Source organism: Merops nubicus, unplaced genomic scaffold (assembly GCF_000691845.1).
Source record: "Merops nubicus isolate BGI_N331 unplaced genomic scaffold, ASM69184v1 scaffold10153, whole genome shotgun sequence".
Lineage (NCBI taxonomy): Eukaryota > Metazoa > Chordata > Aves > Coraciiformes > Meropidae > Merops > Merops nubicus.
This window is the reverse complement of record NW_008600952.1, coordinates 11,818-27,389: the sequence shown is the minus strand read 5'-3', so window position 1 is coordinate 27,389 and position 15,572 is coordinate 11,818. Positions and strand designations below refer to the sequence as shown.

Genomic DNA, 15,572 nt, shown 5'->3' with positions numbered 1-15,572 from the left:
ATTATTAACCTGATTTTTGCCATTGAAAGAAGCCATGAATTACAGATAGCACGGATGAAGTTAAATGCTTTTATATTAGATACATTTTGCTCATACAGTATTCTATAGGTATGGCCATACAATATAATTGAAGCTTTGTCAGTTCTGTAGCCTAGCAACAGATAATACTGTTAGGTTACTGAATTGCTCCTGGTTGACAAGTAGGGAGTATTTTTGTGTTTATCATGTTTGCTAATGATGGGATCCTTTCCAAAAGGCTTGTCTTAATCTTAATTAGAGTTTATCAGGAGAGGTCTGCATGACATTGTGCAGACACTGATTTCATAAATAATAAAAAGTGCAAGTGAAAAATTTGGCAGGAGAAGAAGATATTTAAGACCACTGATTCTTGTAAGAGCAGCATGAATTTCCAAAATGTAATCAAGTTTGAACTGTGACTCTATTCTTTATTATCGAAACTTGCAGTACACTCCACTGCAGTTTTGACAGCAATTATGACTATGATTTATAAGCTTCCTGTTAGGAACCAGATCTGTTTGCACAAGAATCTTGATCATAAACATTACAAAGAACAGTAAGTCCACAGTTTTTCAGGGGCATCAGGACCTTACTTTTTCCTTTGCATAGAAGCTGTTTTGTTGTGGTTTTTTAAGGTGGTGGTTTTTTTTTTTTCAAGCAGCAAAAATGTTTGCAGTGAAAGATGCAGACAAAGAAAAGAGTCCTGAAATAACCTTTCCATTTGGTGAAAACATTGAAGGTATCAGATAACGGCTTTGGTGCCTGATGTCGTTTGATAAAGAACTCATGCCAATGCAATTGGAATGTGATTTTGTGCTGTAGTTGGCACAACAAGATATTCTTTAGCTTTCCCAACTTTCTGCGATTAAATGAGCATTTCTAATTCCTGGCAATGTGAACTAGAAAAAGAGTTCAAATAAATATGTAATGTTTACAGACATTTTTATTCTCCTCTGCTGCTTGACATGTATGTATTATATATCGCGTAAATTTCTTTGGTTTAACCATAAATATCTTGCAGGCTCAAGAAGCTCATTTGCAATTTCACAGAGTCAGAACTTGACTTGTAGAGAAAACAGCCTTCCAGTATCACAAAGCCTTCTGGTATTTCAAAACCTTCCATTATGCACTGGAACAATTGTAAGACTTTTCTTACCCATCATGTAAAACCAGTAAGACCCTTTTCAGTGTAAATGGATGGCCAGTCTACACATAACAAGTGAGAAGAGAGCCAAAGTCACCAGTCTGCCATTGTCTTGCTTTCTAACCAAAGTGTATGACCATGACTTCATTTCTGAGGCACTGTCACTCATCTCTCTAAGAGCTTATCTGCAGGTTCTTCATTTCTCTTCTGATGACTGTCTTAAGTTTGAGAAATTGGCTTAGTAAATCTTTGGTGGAACCATTTTAGTGCCATTTTCTTTTTCTGACAAAAGGAATTCTTGGTTAGACAGCTTAGTCGGAACTTCATCTCGTACGTATAATAGGCCTTTACTTTTCGTTACGGGCTCTTCATGTCTTTACAACTATTGGAAGCAAACATCTTCCTATCTCCTTGTCTATTGCCACTGGTACTTGGCAAAGATTTCCATATTATTCTTTTGAAAATCTGTCGTTAACACCACCCTTTGCTCTATGAAAAAAATGTTGTGCTCCTGAGAAACTACAATTTTTATGTCACTTGTGTCTTAGCTTGTAGAAATGTTTGTGGGAACCAAGAACTTTTTTCCCTGATTTGTAGCCGCCACCTATAAGGAAGCCCTGATCCGTGACAAAGGTGTCTAGACAGCATAATAATTCATATGATAGTCATGATTGAAACTTCCTATTAAATTTGGAAGCCTCTGCCAGGTTCTCTTCACACCATTTCCCAGGCTGTGTGGTAGAAAGCTCAAGAAGACTTCTATTCCTACTGTTTTCCTGCTGTGTATGAAGGCCATCATATTTACATCAACTGCATTAAGGGGAATAAAGTTCAAAACAGCAGCTATTGCCTCACCCTGTGCAAGCAAGGATGGAAGGGGACAAGAGGGGACCGTACTGTGTCGTGTCCCTGTGGGTGCTATTGCTGCAGACATAGTATACTGCAGTTCCAGTAGCTGGAAGAATGCAACATTTGGGAGTTCATCTGAGGATTTAACTTAACACAGTATCATGTATTGATGTAAACATGGTCATATATGTCATGATCAATTAAATGTCTCATTTCCTATAAAGTGGGGTGAGAGAAAACAACCGTGTAATTCATGGATCTGAATTCTGCTGGGCTGAAAGTTTATATTCAAATGCATGAGTGGATTGAACTTCTGTAGTTCTGGTTTCCTTTAATAAGCCAAGCTAGAGATTGTTGTGCTTCCAAAGGCATCACACATCCCACTCGGCTGTGCCTGCCCTAGGTGTGACAGCTTCCAGGAGCTGGGTGGACCAGGCAGCTCAGATCACTGCTCACTTCATCTGTCCGAGTTTCATCTGCTGCTGGATGTGAGTCAACAGCCTGAGGAGCTCTAACACCAGGAGACTGAGTCAGCCTTCTAGCTGATCCAGACTGATTGCAGCTGGAGACCCAGTAATCAACTACACTTTCCTTTTCGTTTCCCCCAAGGGTACAGCATGTCAAGATGTTTGCTGGGATAGAGAAAGTCTCAGTTGGTTCTTCTGCAGTGACTCATTTTTATTTTATTAAGAAATCCATTGAATAGTGCAGCCAAGGAAGAGCTCTTATGCTGTATTAAAATGTGTTGGTTGATTATTGCACCTTCTGTATACAAATCAAATGCACATTAATGACGGAAGCCCTGTTGCTCCCAGAAAATGAGCTGTGTGCTGTTGGCAGTGAGAGTACCCGGTTTTAGGTTCTCAGACTGCAGCACATGTGTCACGTATTTTTATCTATGAGAGAATTAAGTACACATTAGGAATTTAGCCTGTTTCTCTCTTGAAAAGGTTTTAGACCAGTTTAACTCCAAAGGCTTCTGTATATTTACTCCTGCCTTGTACCGGGCAGTAAGTTGGACTGTGCTCTTCAAATGTTTGGATTCCTGCTTGGGCATTTAGGATTCTGCATTTGTGCAGACACTGATGGCACTATCCTCACATTTCATCATCTTATTCTCTAGAGGAAATTACTCAGATTTGTACCATTTAATGCTGTAGTTTTGGAGGGTAGTAAACCTCAGTATGTTTTGGTCCTGTGACAGTGAATTGTTTGTAGACTTTGGAGCCACCTCCAACTCTGTATTACCAAAGGGTGAATACAAAGACACTTTTCTGCTTTGAAACTTTTACACCACTTTGAGGTCTGGAAGCTTAGCTTTATTTTTCCACTGAAACACATTGTCACTGATGCTGTTTTGTTTGCTCATCTTTGAAAGCTAATAGACTGGTTTAATTAATTGTCCAAGATTTCTCTAAAACAATGTCCTAATTCTTCCATTTAGCTGTGGCATATCATACACTGTTGTTATCTCCTCTACCAGATTTTTGCAACAAGTTGTTTTAAAACTATAATCTCTTTGAGGGGAAAAAAATGAAGTGCAGTTGAAAAGGCAGTTATGCCGAAAGATAAACACAGCAATATTACTTATCAAAACGAGTACAGTTTTTGCTTGCCTAATGAATACAACATATAGCTTTTTCTATATATACAAAACCTGAGGGAAAAAAAAAAAAGCTTTATAACATATAAAGTATGCAACATTATTTCAGGCATAACTGTATTGGATATGTATCTAGGCCTGAGAGTGTAGATAACACAATATAAGTGCTTTGCCTGTCTAAACATGTTAAATAAATGAGCATTCACTATCGCATTCAAATACATTAGTAGATGTACTCGCATAGTTAATTTTCTTTTTAATGCACTACACGTGACATTTGCAGCACAGAGCTATAGAGTATCTTACTGTTTGATGAAAGTTCTTCCACCTCTCCCCCTTTTAAACAAACCTTTATTTGAATAAGCCTTTATGAAACAGATCTTTGGCATATTTTCTTTTCAGGAAGTTCAGTCAGTGTAAGCAGAGATAATGCAGTCATGTTACAAAGAATATTACATAAGGGAAGATTTTTTTGAGAAAGAGGGTGGAAAACATAAGGGAGGGTAAGAACGCACTTAAGAGGAAATCTGATTTCTTTCTTGCAGCTGTTTGGTTTTATTATGCTGTGATTTGTTATTCAAAATAAAAGAAACTTGGAGTTACAAAAAAAAATTGGTGAAAAGTAATGATGAGAAAAGTGCTATATAAAATATCTTCACCTCTATATTGATTTTTGTAATGTGGCCTTTTAGGGGACAAAATGAAACATTAAAATGTATATTCATGCTGCAATAGTTAGGAGAAGTTCCCCTAATTTTTATTATATGTCAACAATTGCTCCGTTGACAGAAGGAAGACAGTAAAAGTAAAAATTATTTGTCTCTTTACCTTTAACAAGCCATCAAAACTTTAAAAAAAAAGTGTGAAGATACGGCACTGATGTTTTAAGTTCTGGAATCTGATATCGTCAATTAAATCTTTCTGCTTTTATGTTTCCTGTAGGAGGGCAGCTTTGGTGTACCACGACCAAGGCCATCTCAGAGGGTGAAGAGCTGATTGCCTTTGTTGTAGATTTTGACTCAAGGCTGCAAGCTGCTAGTCAGATGACTCTCACAGAAGGGATGTATCCTGCACGCCTGCTGGACTCAATACAATTGCTCCCTCAACAAGCTGCAATGGCATCTATTTTGCCTACGGCTATTGTGAACAGTAAGTGATAAATACTTTTCTCTGGCTTTTTTTAAGAAACGGCAGTACTTTCAGGCACATATGAAGAGCTAATACAGCGATAGGGAATTCAAGACCACAGAAACCACACGACTTAAAGCCCACAGCTCAAAGCCTGCTTTTGTTCCCCCACCATCTCAGATGAACTGGCAGACATAAAAGGAGGGAGAAGAGCAGTTTGGCACCTGGGGTCTGCAAGAGCCTCACCCAGAGTATCCAACCTGCCCTCGTGTGGAGGTTCTGTGATCTGCTCCCAGAGGCAAGAGGATCAGAAACTGTTAAAGCAGCAGATAAGATAGGCCTGTTAGCTCACAAAGTCGAGCCTCTGCTGCTCACGTAAGCTGGTGCTTATAGCTGCAGCTTCTGGCAATAATTCATGATACTCAGTGGAAGGAAGGAACACACCTCCTCAGTGGCTCTTTCAAAATGCGGTGGAGATCGTGCCTTATAGCAGCCCTGATTTATTGTAACATCACCGCTCAGTGTGGCTACCCAAGAATGTTTTTATGTCCTCTGGACATCAGTAGACCCTGTCATGGACAAAATACAGCATGTAATTAAGTGCTGTCCTTAGAGAAGAGGGACATGAATACATTATAAATCAGTTCCTGAAGTGCGACAATTCAGCCTGAACTTTTCTTAACTTATTTTCTGGGTACTCAGTCTTGATAGTCACACATTTATTGTTAGCCTGTTCTGAAAGTTAAACCTTAAAATGTCTAGGTCATCCAAGTTCTCTCTTCCAGAGAGCGAGTTGGCAGCAATCTCAAGCCCTTTACCTACGTGCATGGGGCTGCTGTTGAGCTGATGTGCCTATTCACAAAACCAGCAATTAGCACTGTACAGGACCTGTCCAAAAGAAAGTGGCAGAAGCCCCTAAAATGGACCACCAGGTTACCACAGTTAGGGCAGACCAGTGTTTGCAGCCAACAGCTGCAAGGGAGCAACCAGGGAGGGAGTTACCTAGCCTAAAGGACAAAGCTTGTTTGAGCTCAGGATGTGTTTTTGTGGAAACTGCAGGAGGCAAACTCTGGCCTTTGGCAAAGCAGTCAGATTTCTACAGCATCAGTTTTCTGGATATACCTTTGCTGCCTTTTGCAGTGCCCTGGAAAGCCTGACTGATCATTGCTACTTCCCCTGCTAAGAGAAGTCTGTTTACAGTGCATCAGCTCTTGCTACATAGGCTTAGTGGACACTCAGAGTAACCCATATACTCTTAAGTCCAGGAGGCTGCTGAAGTAGCAAGTGAACTTTCCACCCTGGTTCTGCCTCCCACCAGATAGGGCTATTTCTAGATGTCATTGGTTTGGTGAAATTCAGTTTCTTCAGTAAAGTCTCAAGCTAGACATGGGTTCGGTAATATGCTGAATACATCCTTAGATTTGCAGTGAGACATCTTGTAACCATTCTTTGGTTAGGTCTATGGAAAAAAAAAAAATCAGTTTCTAGAAAAATGAAATTTTATGAGGTTTGGGGGTTTGTTTGTTTGTTTGTTGTTTGGGTTTTGGTTTTTTTTAACAGTTCCTAACATTTTCTATTTGAAAAATCAAATTTAGAGTATCACATTTGTCTCATTCATCTTGAACTTGAATGTTCCATTTCCTGAATTGATCCATTGAAATATTTGGGAACTATCCATTGAGATAAATTGAAATATTTTGCTTTTAAAGAAATAAAACATTTTCAGGTACCCTTTTATTATCTATTTTGCATCACTTTAGGACAGTAATCATTTCAGATCCCATCCCTGTACGTTGTTCTCACTGGAATTCCATTCTCTCACTCTTCAAAATTTCTCAAATGCTTTTCATTTATATAGCATGTAATAGGTGTCACATATTCAGCATGCATAACTGGAGCTACAGACTGTCTAGGTCATCTAGCCCATAGGAAATCAAGTTGGCTGGAAGTCAGATTTGTTAAGATAATCAGAAAGTTCAATTCTGTGCAGTCAAATTAATTCAAACAGGACATGTTGCCCATATCAGAATTTCCTATTACTACTTTTGGAATTTGTTCTCTGTGGAAACCCCAACAGTTCAATCTTTTAAACCACTGGAAGCCCAAACCAAATGGTAGAATGTCAGCTTTCACATGAGTTGGACATTTCACATGTTGCAAGCTGTATCAGTAATGTTTTAATCATGGTATATAGAGGAATACTAACTGTTCCTTTAAGTGTTTGTGTCTTAAATTCATGCACAATTATTCAGTGGCAAAGGGAAAAATAGAAACTGGTAGTGGGGAAAATGTTTTATTCAAATTCCTGTGCAGAAAAAAACAGACAAGCACTCGAAATGTGGTCAGAGAAGCAAAGTTAGCAATGTAAATTTTGTCACCGTTTTTAGATATTTAACAAATAAAAGACTCATCCATTTCAGTGGGCGGGAGTCTTCAACTTTGTTCACTCAAAGGAGTTGGAACAGAGAGTTGTCTGTACACATCCATATTTGAATTTAAACATAAATTGTCATGAATGATAATGAATTACAACATCAGCTACGCATGCCATGTTTCTGAAGCAGCCAACCATTCTTCAAGACTAAATTAATTACAGTCACTAGCAGCATTGTACATTCTGAAATCAGCAGGAGTTTTGATGCTGACCAAGGTGTGTTTTGATGTTGAGTGCAATTGCCCATTCTTTGATCCTGAGGTCACTGGCACAACCTGGCTGCACTCATAATTTGATCTTCTCTTAGTCTCAAAACCAGGTGAGAATTGTCCAAAACGGTTGCAGGGAATGATCCTAGGGCCATGATAACTTCTGAACTGTATGTGGGAATGGGGCAGGTGTTAACTGACTTAAGGCAAATGTGCGGAAGGGACCATTCTCATCACTTAATGTAAACGAGATGTTACATTAGAAATTTTAACTTCTAATATTTAATAACAACAGGAACCCAGGAAATAAACATGCTGCCTAGTATCTTGTAGTCAACACTGTAGGATCTTAAGGAAATGTACTCTAGTCAAGCCTCCTGGATACCAGAGTAACAGGATTTTACAGTAATAACTGTATATAAAATATACAATTTTCAGCATGTATAAGCATGCTGAAAATGCACATTCTTCAGAATGATCTGCAATTAACACTCAAAGATTCTAAGGCCCTAAGCTGGAAAGACTTCTGTGCACACACAAAAAAAAAAGCACAGTTGAAAGATGTCACGTGTTGCGTAGAAGTGTATTGGAAATACAGTGTAGCTCCTGAATTTGTGCTAAATATTCACAGCAAACAGTTTAATTTCATTTTTTAAATATACATGCTGAAAATTTCTGTGTTTTTTTTTTTTAGTAACTCTTTTTAAAATCTTCTCTTGAAAGAAACAACTGTCTCCCATGTTATCTCCCACCTGCAAGTGATATTTTAATATACCTGGGGCTCTGTTTTCAGTACTTTATTCAATAAGCATACATTTAATGGGGATGTGAGGGGAATTAATCCAGCTGTGTTAATTGGTTGGCACTGAGTGCACTGTGGCTAACCTGCACTTGGCTCTATTTGTTTACAGAGGACATATTCCCTTGCAAATCCTGTGGCATTTGGTATCGAAGCGAGCGGAACCTGCAGGCCCATCTCATGTATTACTGCAGTGGGAGGCAGAGAGAGGGGCCTCAGCTCTCCGAGGAGAATGAAGATAGTGCTCAGCAGATATCCAGTGTCTGCCCCTTCCCACAGTGTACCAAAAGTTTTTCTAATGCAAGAGCTCTGGAAATGCACCTAAATTCTCACAGTGGTAAGTACCTTGTATTTTTCTGTATCACCTTATAGATTTAGGTTATTTGAAGAATCATTCACTACAGACATTCAGCGGATCTATGTCTCTCCAAATATATGCAAACATTTGGTGTAGATACTATCAAAATGTCAGCAGTTTCTGACCCGTATTCTACACCAAGTACCTCTCCCAGGTGACCAGTGTAATTTCTGTTATCTGATAGTCCTCATTTGAATGCTGTCTCTCTCTTAATTGTGTATACATGCATACAAGCAGCATTTCTTTCCTGGTGAAGGTCTGCTCAGAAATCCAGACACAGTTTGACTACTGCTGCTTGGTCTCTGAGAGATTCAATCAATTACTTCCGGATTCCGTCCACCAGACGTGAGTCTGCTAGACTACAATCTCTACCTACCCTGTTTTGATGCTCAGTGGAGAAATACATACCACCAAAGAGCATGTCCTTCTGAAATAAGGTCTCATGGTCCTAGAGTAGGCTTCTTAGGCAGGAGGCGTTAAGGACCAGGTTCCAGAACTCTGTGTGCTTTTCCCAGGAAACTTGTTTAATAAAAACTTGTTTCATAAAAATATTCTGTTCCCTCCTTATAAATATAAAATGGGGAGAGTATTTTCCTTGTCCACATTGTTAAAATTATAATATTAGATACACAGAAAGTAGGATTGCAAAATTCCCAAGATTAAAAATCTGGAACTCGGCAGAAATCTTATCTCCCTCCCTGAAGGCCCTTTGAGTGTACTGTTTGAGTTCATTTTGACTTAGGGCTGGAAACATAAGTTAATGCAGAACATTCTGCATTGGAGTTTTCAGTAGCAGAGGAAACCTACCTAAGAAGAACTACTAAGAAGACTGCAGTGGCAGATTATGGGTGTTTTTTGGCTGTCTAGGGTACAGAGCTGTGTCTGGAAAGACACAAGGGCCCAAAAGGGGGTTCCTGATACTCCTGCTATATGGATGGAGTCTAAAGGACACTGATGTTTGCTTTATTCCCGAAAAAGGCCTTATTCGGCTTCAGTGCAAAAACTCCTGGGGGAGTGGTAGTCTACGCAGTGGAAAATGTTCCTTTGATACTTGTGCAGCCATTACAAATCTAGAAAGCTTCTTACTGCCTTGGTGGAGTTTGGTACCTCCCCTAACAGGAGTAGAATGCTGAGTGAGAATCTTCCTTATGCAGACAACACAGACAGCACTTAGCAATTCACTTAGAGGTCAGATATTTTTGTGCTTCCAGATCTTAACTTTGACTATCAAGCTATTGCCATTTTCTGTCTCTTGCCTAGTAAATATTACTGCCTCTGTTCACTGAACCAGAGGCAGTAGCAGCAACAGCTTCAACAAGAGCAGGTGAATGCAGCCCAGCATGTCTTACAGCATAGTTATTAAAACCAGGTATTCCTGGAAGGTAACAAATGCATTTCTCCCCAAGCAGAGGAAGAATCTAAAATCTTAGACGTTGTGTAAAAGGCTTGCTTCAGCTCTTTGCATTTAGTGACATACCATTGGCTTGGGGGTCAAAAGAGTTTACAGCCTTGAGCTGTGAGTGACCATTTCTTCTTGCAATCTAGAGATAAGCATCTGTGTTCCTTGATAGACATAGGTCTGAGATCATGCTGAACTTCCAGTAAGCATCATTAGGTATTTCTTAGATCAGAGGTTAAAAGTTAGGCCTTGCCCTTCTTTGTAGTCATAAACCAGTCCAATCATTCTTGCTCTCCTTCAGATCCCGTTGTTCTGCTTTTCTATACAGAAAACAACAAGTTATCACAGCTGCTGCAGTAGGAATGAAACATACCTTTTCCAAATGCCCTATAAGCTAGTGCTGTCTTTGTGTCAGCTTCTGTACAGTTCCTACTGGGTACTGTAAGTCCCACACCACTGGAGTGTGGAACTCCAGCTGATACGCAGAGTCCATCGAGGCACTTCACTGTAACTGCATTACATGATGTGGGAGCATATGAAGCACCACCTCATGGCAGTGTAGGAGCTAAAGCTTCATATGGCCTCCTGGTGAAAAAGTGCCTAACAGGGAACAAGTTCTGCTTGAAGTACTGTGTATCTCCTTGGCTCCCCTCTGGCCTCTTGAGGCCAAGAGTAGTTCAGGTTCAAATGTTGCCCACATCTGTGGGAGTCACTGATGCTAGGGGAGAAGTGAAGACCTCCAGGTACAACAGAATGACCTTCCACAGATTGAGCCTCAGTATTCTTACTGCTTTATATTGTTCAACTAACTCAAACCTAGTTTACCTGACCAAGGCATGGGGGAAAGTGGGGTATAGACAGAAAAAAATAGCCATTCTGAATGTCGTCCCTACCAATATTTTTTCTGTTTTTATTGTCTAACACATAATCAGAATCTGTGTTGTTGCAGTAGAGAAATTTGATCTTACCTCTTTTTAAAGCATTTTCACTTTCAAAATATTGTGAAACATCTTTTTTTTTGCTTCAGCAGTGACTGTAAGATGGCTTTGCACATGCTGTTCTTGGTAGGGAAAACTGCAGTGAACTCATAAGGAAAAGTTGTTGTGTTACAGCAGTAGTTGCCTACAGCCGTTATATGCAGAAGATAAAATGTTGGTGAAGCCATGTCTTACTCCTCTTCCTCCTTTCACAATGACTGCAACTCATCAGTCCTTTCTGATGAGGACAGATCTGTATCCTGTTCCCACACTACAGGAAACTCATGTAGGCAAAGAGCTGAACATCAGTAATGCTCAACATGCTACTTCAGGTCTGTCTGTGGCTGTACCTCAAGCAACATCATAACCTTGAGCCTCTTGACCTTGATGTGCTTTCTCAGCGTTCAAAATTTCCAGTGATTGTGTATGGGGAACATTATGTCTCCTTTAGTTAAAATTGTAATTTCTAAGACCTTTTAATTTAGAATAAGTCCAGTCTATTTTTATCCTTTCCCTTATTCTTTCTTTCCCTTCATCTCTGCTGAATGCTTGCAGATACCAAGGCTCTCCAAAGCAGAGGAGAGGTCTGGGAATATCCTCTAGCAGTCTGAGGAAAGGAATTCTGAACCAGTTCAAGTATTTTCAGGGTGACTAATGCCATCCCATCAGAAGACCATTAGTTGTTCTCGCCATGTTTCTATCTTCTGTGCAACTGATCTGCCAATATAATACATGAAGGTCAAAATCACTCACTTTATATTATATTTTAATTGGTTTGTTGTTGTTTTTTTTTCTATAGGTGTGAAAATGGAAGAATTTCTCCCACCCGGTGCTAGTCTGAAATGCACAGTTTGTACTTACACTGCAGACTCAGTGATTAACTTTCATCAGCACTTGTTCTCACATCTTACTCAAGCTGCCTTTAGATGCAATCACTGCCATTTTGGCTTCCAAACTCAGAGGGAGCTACTGCAGCATCAAGAGTTACATGTCTCTGGCAACAAAATTCAGAGGGAAAGTGACATTGAACACTCTCCGAGTGGAAACGAAGAAGGTTTGCAGCCAGCAACGGACCTGTTGGGCAGAAATGATGTTCCCCAGAGCCAAAAAACCATGCAGACTAAAGATGCAAGTTCTGATACAGAGCTTGATAAATGTGAAAAAAAGGCTCCACTTTTCCTTCCAAACCAGAGGCCAGAAACCCAACCTGCAACAAATAAGCAGAGTTTTTCATACACTAAAATAAAATCTGAACCGTCCAGTCCAAGACTTGCTTCATCGCCGGTTCAGCCTAATATTGGTCCTTCTTTCCCAATGGGACCTTTTCTTTCCCAGTTTGCTTTTCCCCAAGACATCACTGTGGTTCCTCAGGCTTCAGAGATACTAGCCAAAATGTCCGAACTGGTCCATCGAAGACTGAGACATGGAAGTAGCAACTATCCGCCTGTAATTTACAGTCCTTTGATGCCCAAAGGGGCTACATGTTTTGAGTGTAACATAACATTCAATAATTTGGACAACTACTTGGTACACAAAAAGCATTACTGCAGCAGCCGATGGCAGCAGATGGCAAAGTCACCAGATTTTTCCAGTGTTCCAGAAAAAATGCCAGAAGCTGCAAGTCCTAGTAATGGTCAAAGCTCTATAAACATCCTGAATGCAGCTCCTCACACGTCAGATCCAGAAAATCAGATTCTGCAAGCGTCTTGCCTAAACTCCTCCAGTGTTTTAGATTTGATCGGGCCGAACAATAAAAGTCATGAAAAAGACTTTACAGCACAATCTAAGAAATTATCAGCTGCAAGCAACGGCGATGAGAAGATGAATGGGAAAACTTCTGATGTGAAGAATCCCAGTGCTCCTTTAGGAGAAGGAGAGAGTGATCCTAACAAGACCACGTGTGAAGCTTGCAATATTACTTTCAGCAGACATGAGACGTACATGGTCCACAAGCAGTACTACTGTGCCACCCGCCATGATCCCCCACTGAAGAGGTCCGCTTCCAACAAAGTGCCTGCCATGCAGAGAACAATGCGTACTCGGAAGCGGAGGAAGATGTATGAGATGTGCCTGCCAGAGCAAGAGCAAAGGCCACTAGTTCAACAGCGATTTCTAGAAGTGGCTAATCTGGGCAATCCTTGCACATCTACTCAAGAGTCAGCGGAGGGCCTCGCAGAATGTTACCATCCACGGTGTGATATCTTCCCAGGAATAGTCTCAAAGCATCTGGAAACATCACTGTCTATTAACAAGTGCGTTCCAGTTTCAAAGTGTGATACTCCCCACTCCACTGTGTCTTGCTTGGAAATGGATGTGCCAATAGATCTCAGTAAAAAATGCTTACCTCCGTCAGAGAGGACATCCGCTTCTCCCAAAAGGCTGCTGGACTACCATGAATGCACAGTATGCAAGATCAGTTTTAACAAGGTAGAGAACTACCTGGCTCACAAGCAGAATTTTTGCCCCGTCACTGCCCATCAGCGTAACGACCTGGGACAACTTGACAGTAAGGTGTTTCAAAACCCAGAGAGTGAACGAAACAGCCCAGATGTCAGTTACGAAAGAAGCATAATCAAATGTGAGAAAAATGGAAACTCGAAACAGTCCTCTCCTAATGGAAACTTATTTTCCACACACTTAGCAACACTTCAAGGACTAAAAGTCTTTAGCGAAGCGGCCCAGCTTATTGCTACGAAAGAAGAGAACAAACATTTGTTTCTTCCACAATGCCTTTACCCTGGAGCAATAAAGAAAGCTAAAGGAGCAGATCAGCTTTCTCCATATTATGGAATAAAGCCAAGTGATTACATTTCTGGTTCTCTCGTCATTCATAATACTGATTTAGATCAAAGCACAAATACAGAAAGCGAATCTCCTAAAGGCCAGGCACCTCCAAATGGGTGTGCTATACAGAAGAAAGAGTCTCTTCCACTATTGCCAAAAAACCGAGGCATGGTGATAGTTAACGGGGGACTGAAACAAGAGGAAAGACCTGCTGCAAACCCACAGCAAGAGAACATTTCTCAGAATCCTCTGCATGAAGATGGGCACAAGTCTCCATCTTGGATCTCTGAGAATCCTTTAACTGCGAATGAAAATGTCTCTCCGGCAATTCCTACGGCAGAGGAACAGTTGTCTAGTATAGCTAAAGGCGTGAATGGTTCTACCCAGGCCCCAACCAGTGGGAAGTACTGCCGACTGTGTGACATCCAGTTCAACAACCTTTCAAACTTTATAACGCATAAGAAGTTTTATTGCTCGTCACACGCAGCAGAACACGTCAAATGAAACAGTCGCTCACCTTTGGTACCTGTGTTTAGCATATTGTTCCATACAGTCTGAGGAAAGCTGTTTGAATTACATCTGGACAATCAGGAGATTTCACTATTGCTGAGTTGAAGACTTAAAGGTGTAATTTCATTACAGTCCATTAGTAAAGTGTATTATTGGTGCCATTTTCAAAAATATTAATTTATTTTACCAGCAGTATTCATAGCTGTAGTTATGTTTTATTTTTTATTTAAAAACTTTATATTAAAGTCATTTGTAATGTTATTGTATAGTTATTGTGTAGCACATATGGTTTGCACTGTATAGTAGATTTTAAAGAAAATAGTCGCAAACAATACAGAAAAGCATTTTAGAAATAGCTTCAAAAGCACTTGTGTATCCTGATTTTTTTTCCTTATATGCTGTTACAGGTACAAGTGTATGCTAAAATATAACTTGCAAGGAAGTTTCAACTATGCTGTAAAGTTCGCCTTAAAATTTCAATTTTTTGAACAATTGGGCTCAGTTTGCACTTTATATTTTAGCAGATACAGTACCTTAGTCATTAGGCTTTGCATTTGTATGTAGCAGTATGTTTCTGTCCACTTTCTTAATCTGAAACGTACGTTAAATGAAGATGGCAATTTTTTTCTTGTATAGTACTTGTATTTTCTTTTGCTGATGCATCTCTTGTCTCAATTTTTAAACCTTTGCTGTTAAATGCAATACTTTATAAAGAATGAACAAAATTACTGGAAGCAGTATTGTAAGTAATGAGGTCATATCAATCAGTTTTATCTTTTGAAAGGCACAGTCTAAAACAAAACCCTAAACTCAATGCTGCAATTATGAATCTAATTCATATATAAGATATATTTAAATATAAGAGTAGCAATACTGCAACTGGTGATCACAAAGATAATGTTCTACTTCTGATAGAAATAATTTCTCAACAAATGTTGTTACTATGCATGTATATGGATGGAATAAAATTCCAGATAATTGGAGAAGTTTGGCAGTAATTTCTTTACATTTGTTTTATTTTGTTTTTCAAGGAGGAATTAGAGCTCATGAACTGTAAAGACACTCTTAGGAACAGGGTAACATTGCCACTTCCTTAATGGAAGCAAAGTATTCAAAGAGAAAATGTATACAAAGGATGTCCCCACTTCAAGGGAGCCCTTGCTGACAGGTCACTAGTGCAACTAAGTTCAAGACAAACTAGTGAACTAAAACTTAAAATGTTAAGGTCTGAAACTAGGAAGGCTCTCCTCATTAGTGGAGATAAGGATAAGACACTTCCTTGCCAGTACATCCCTACAGCAAAAGCACTGCTTCAGAACACTTCTGGTATGATGCTCCATGTGTTCAGTGGTCTTACATG

At 39.7% G+C, this 15,572-nt stretch overlaps 1 protein-coding gene across 1 annotated transcript; it reads left to right on the top strand.

The window, feature by feature from the left end:
- Window positions 1–4,540: 4,540 nt before the first annotated feature.
- Window positions 4,541–15,198, top strand: ZFPM2 (zinc finger protein, FOG family member 2; the record flags this gene model as incomplete). Its single annotated transcript, XM_008937833.1, has 3 exons — window positions 4,541–4,763; window positions 8,297–8,521; window positions 11,718–15,198. Coding segments are annotated over 3 exons (2,937 nt in total), but the record flags the coding sequence as incomplete, so codon positions are not given.
- Window positions 15,199–15,572: the final 374 nt, after the last annotated feature.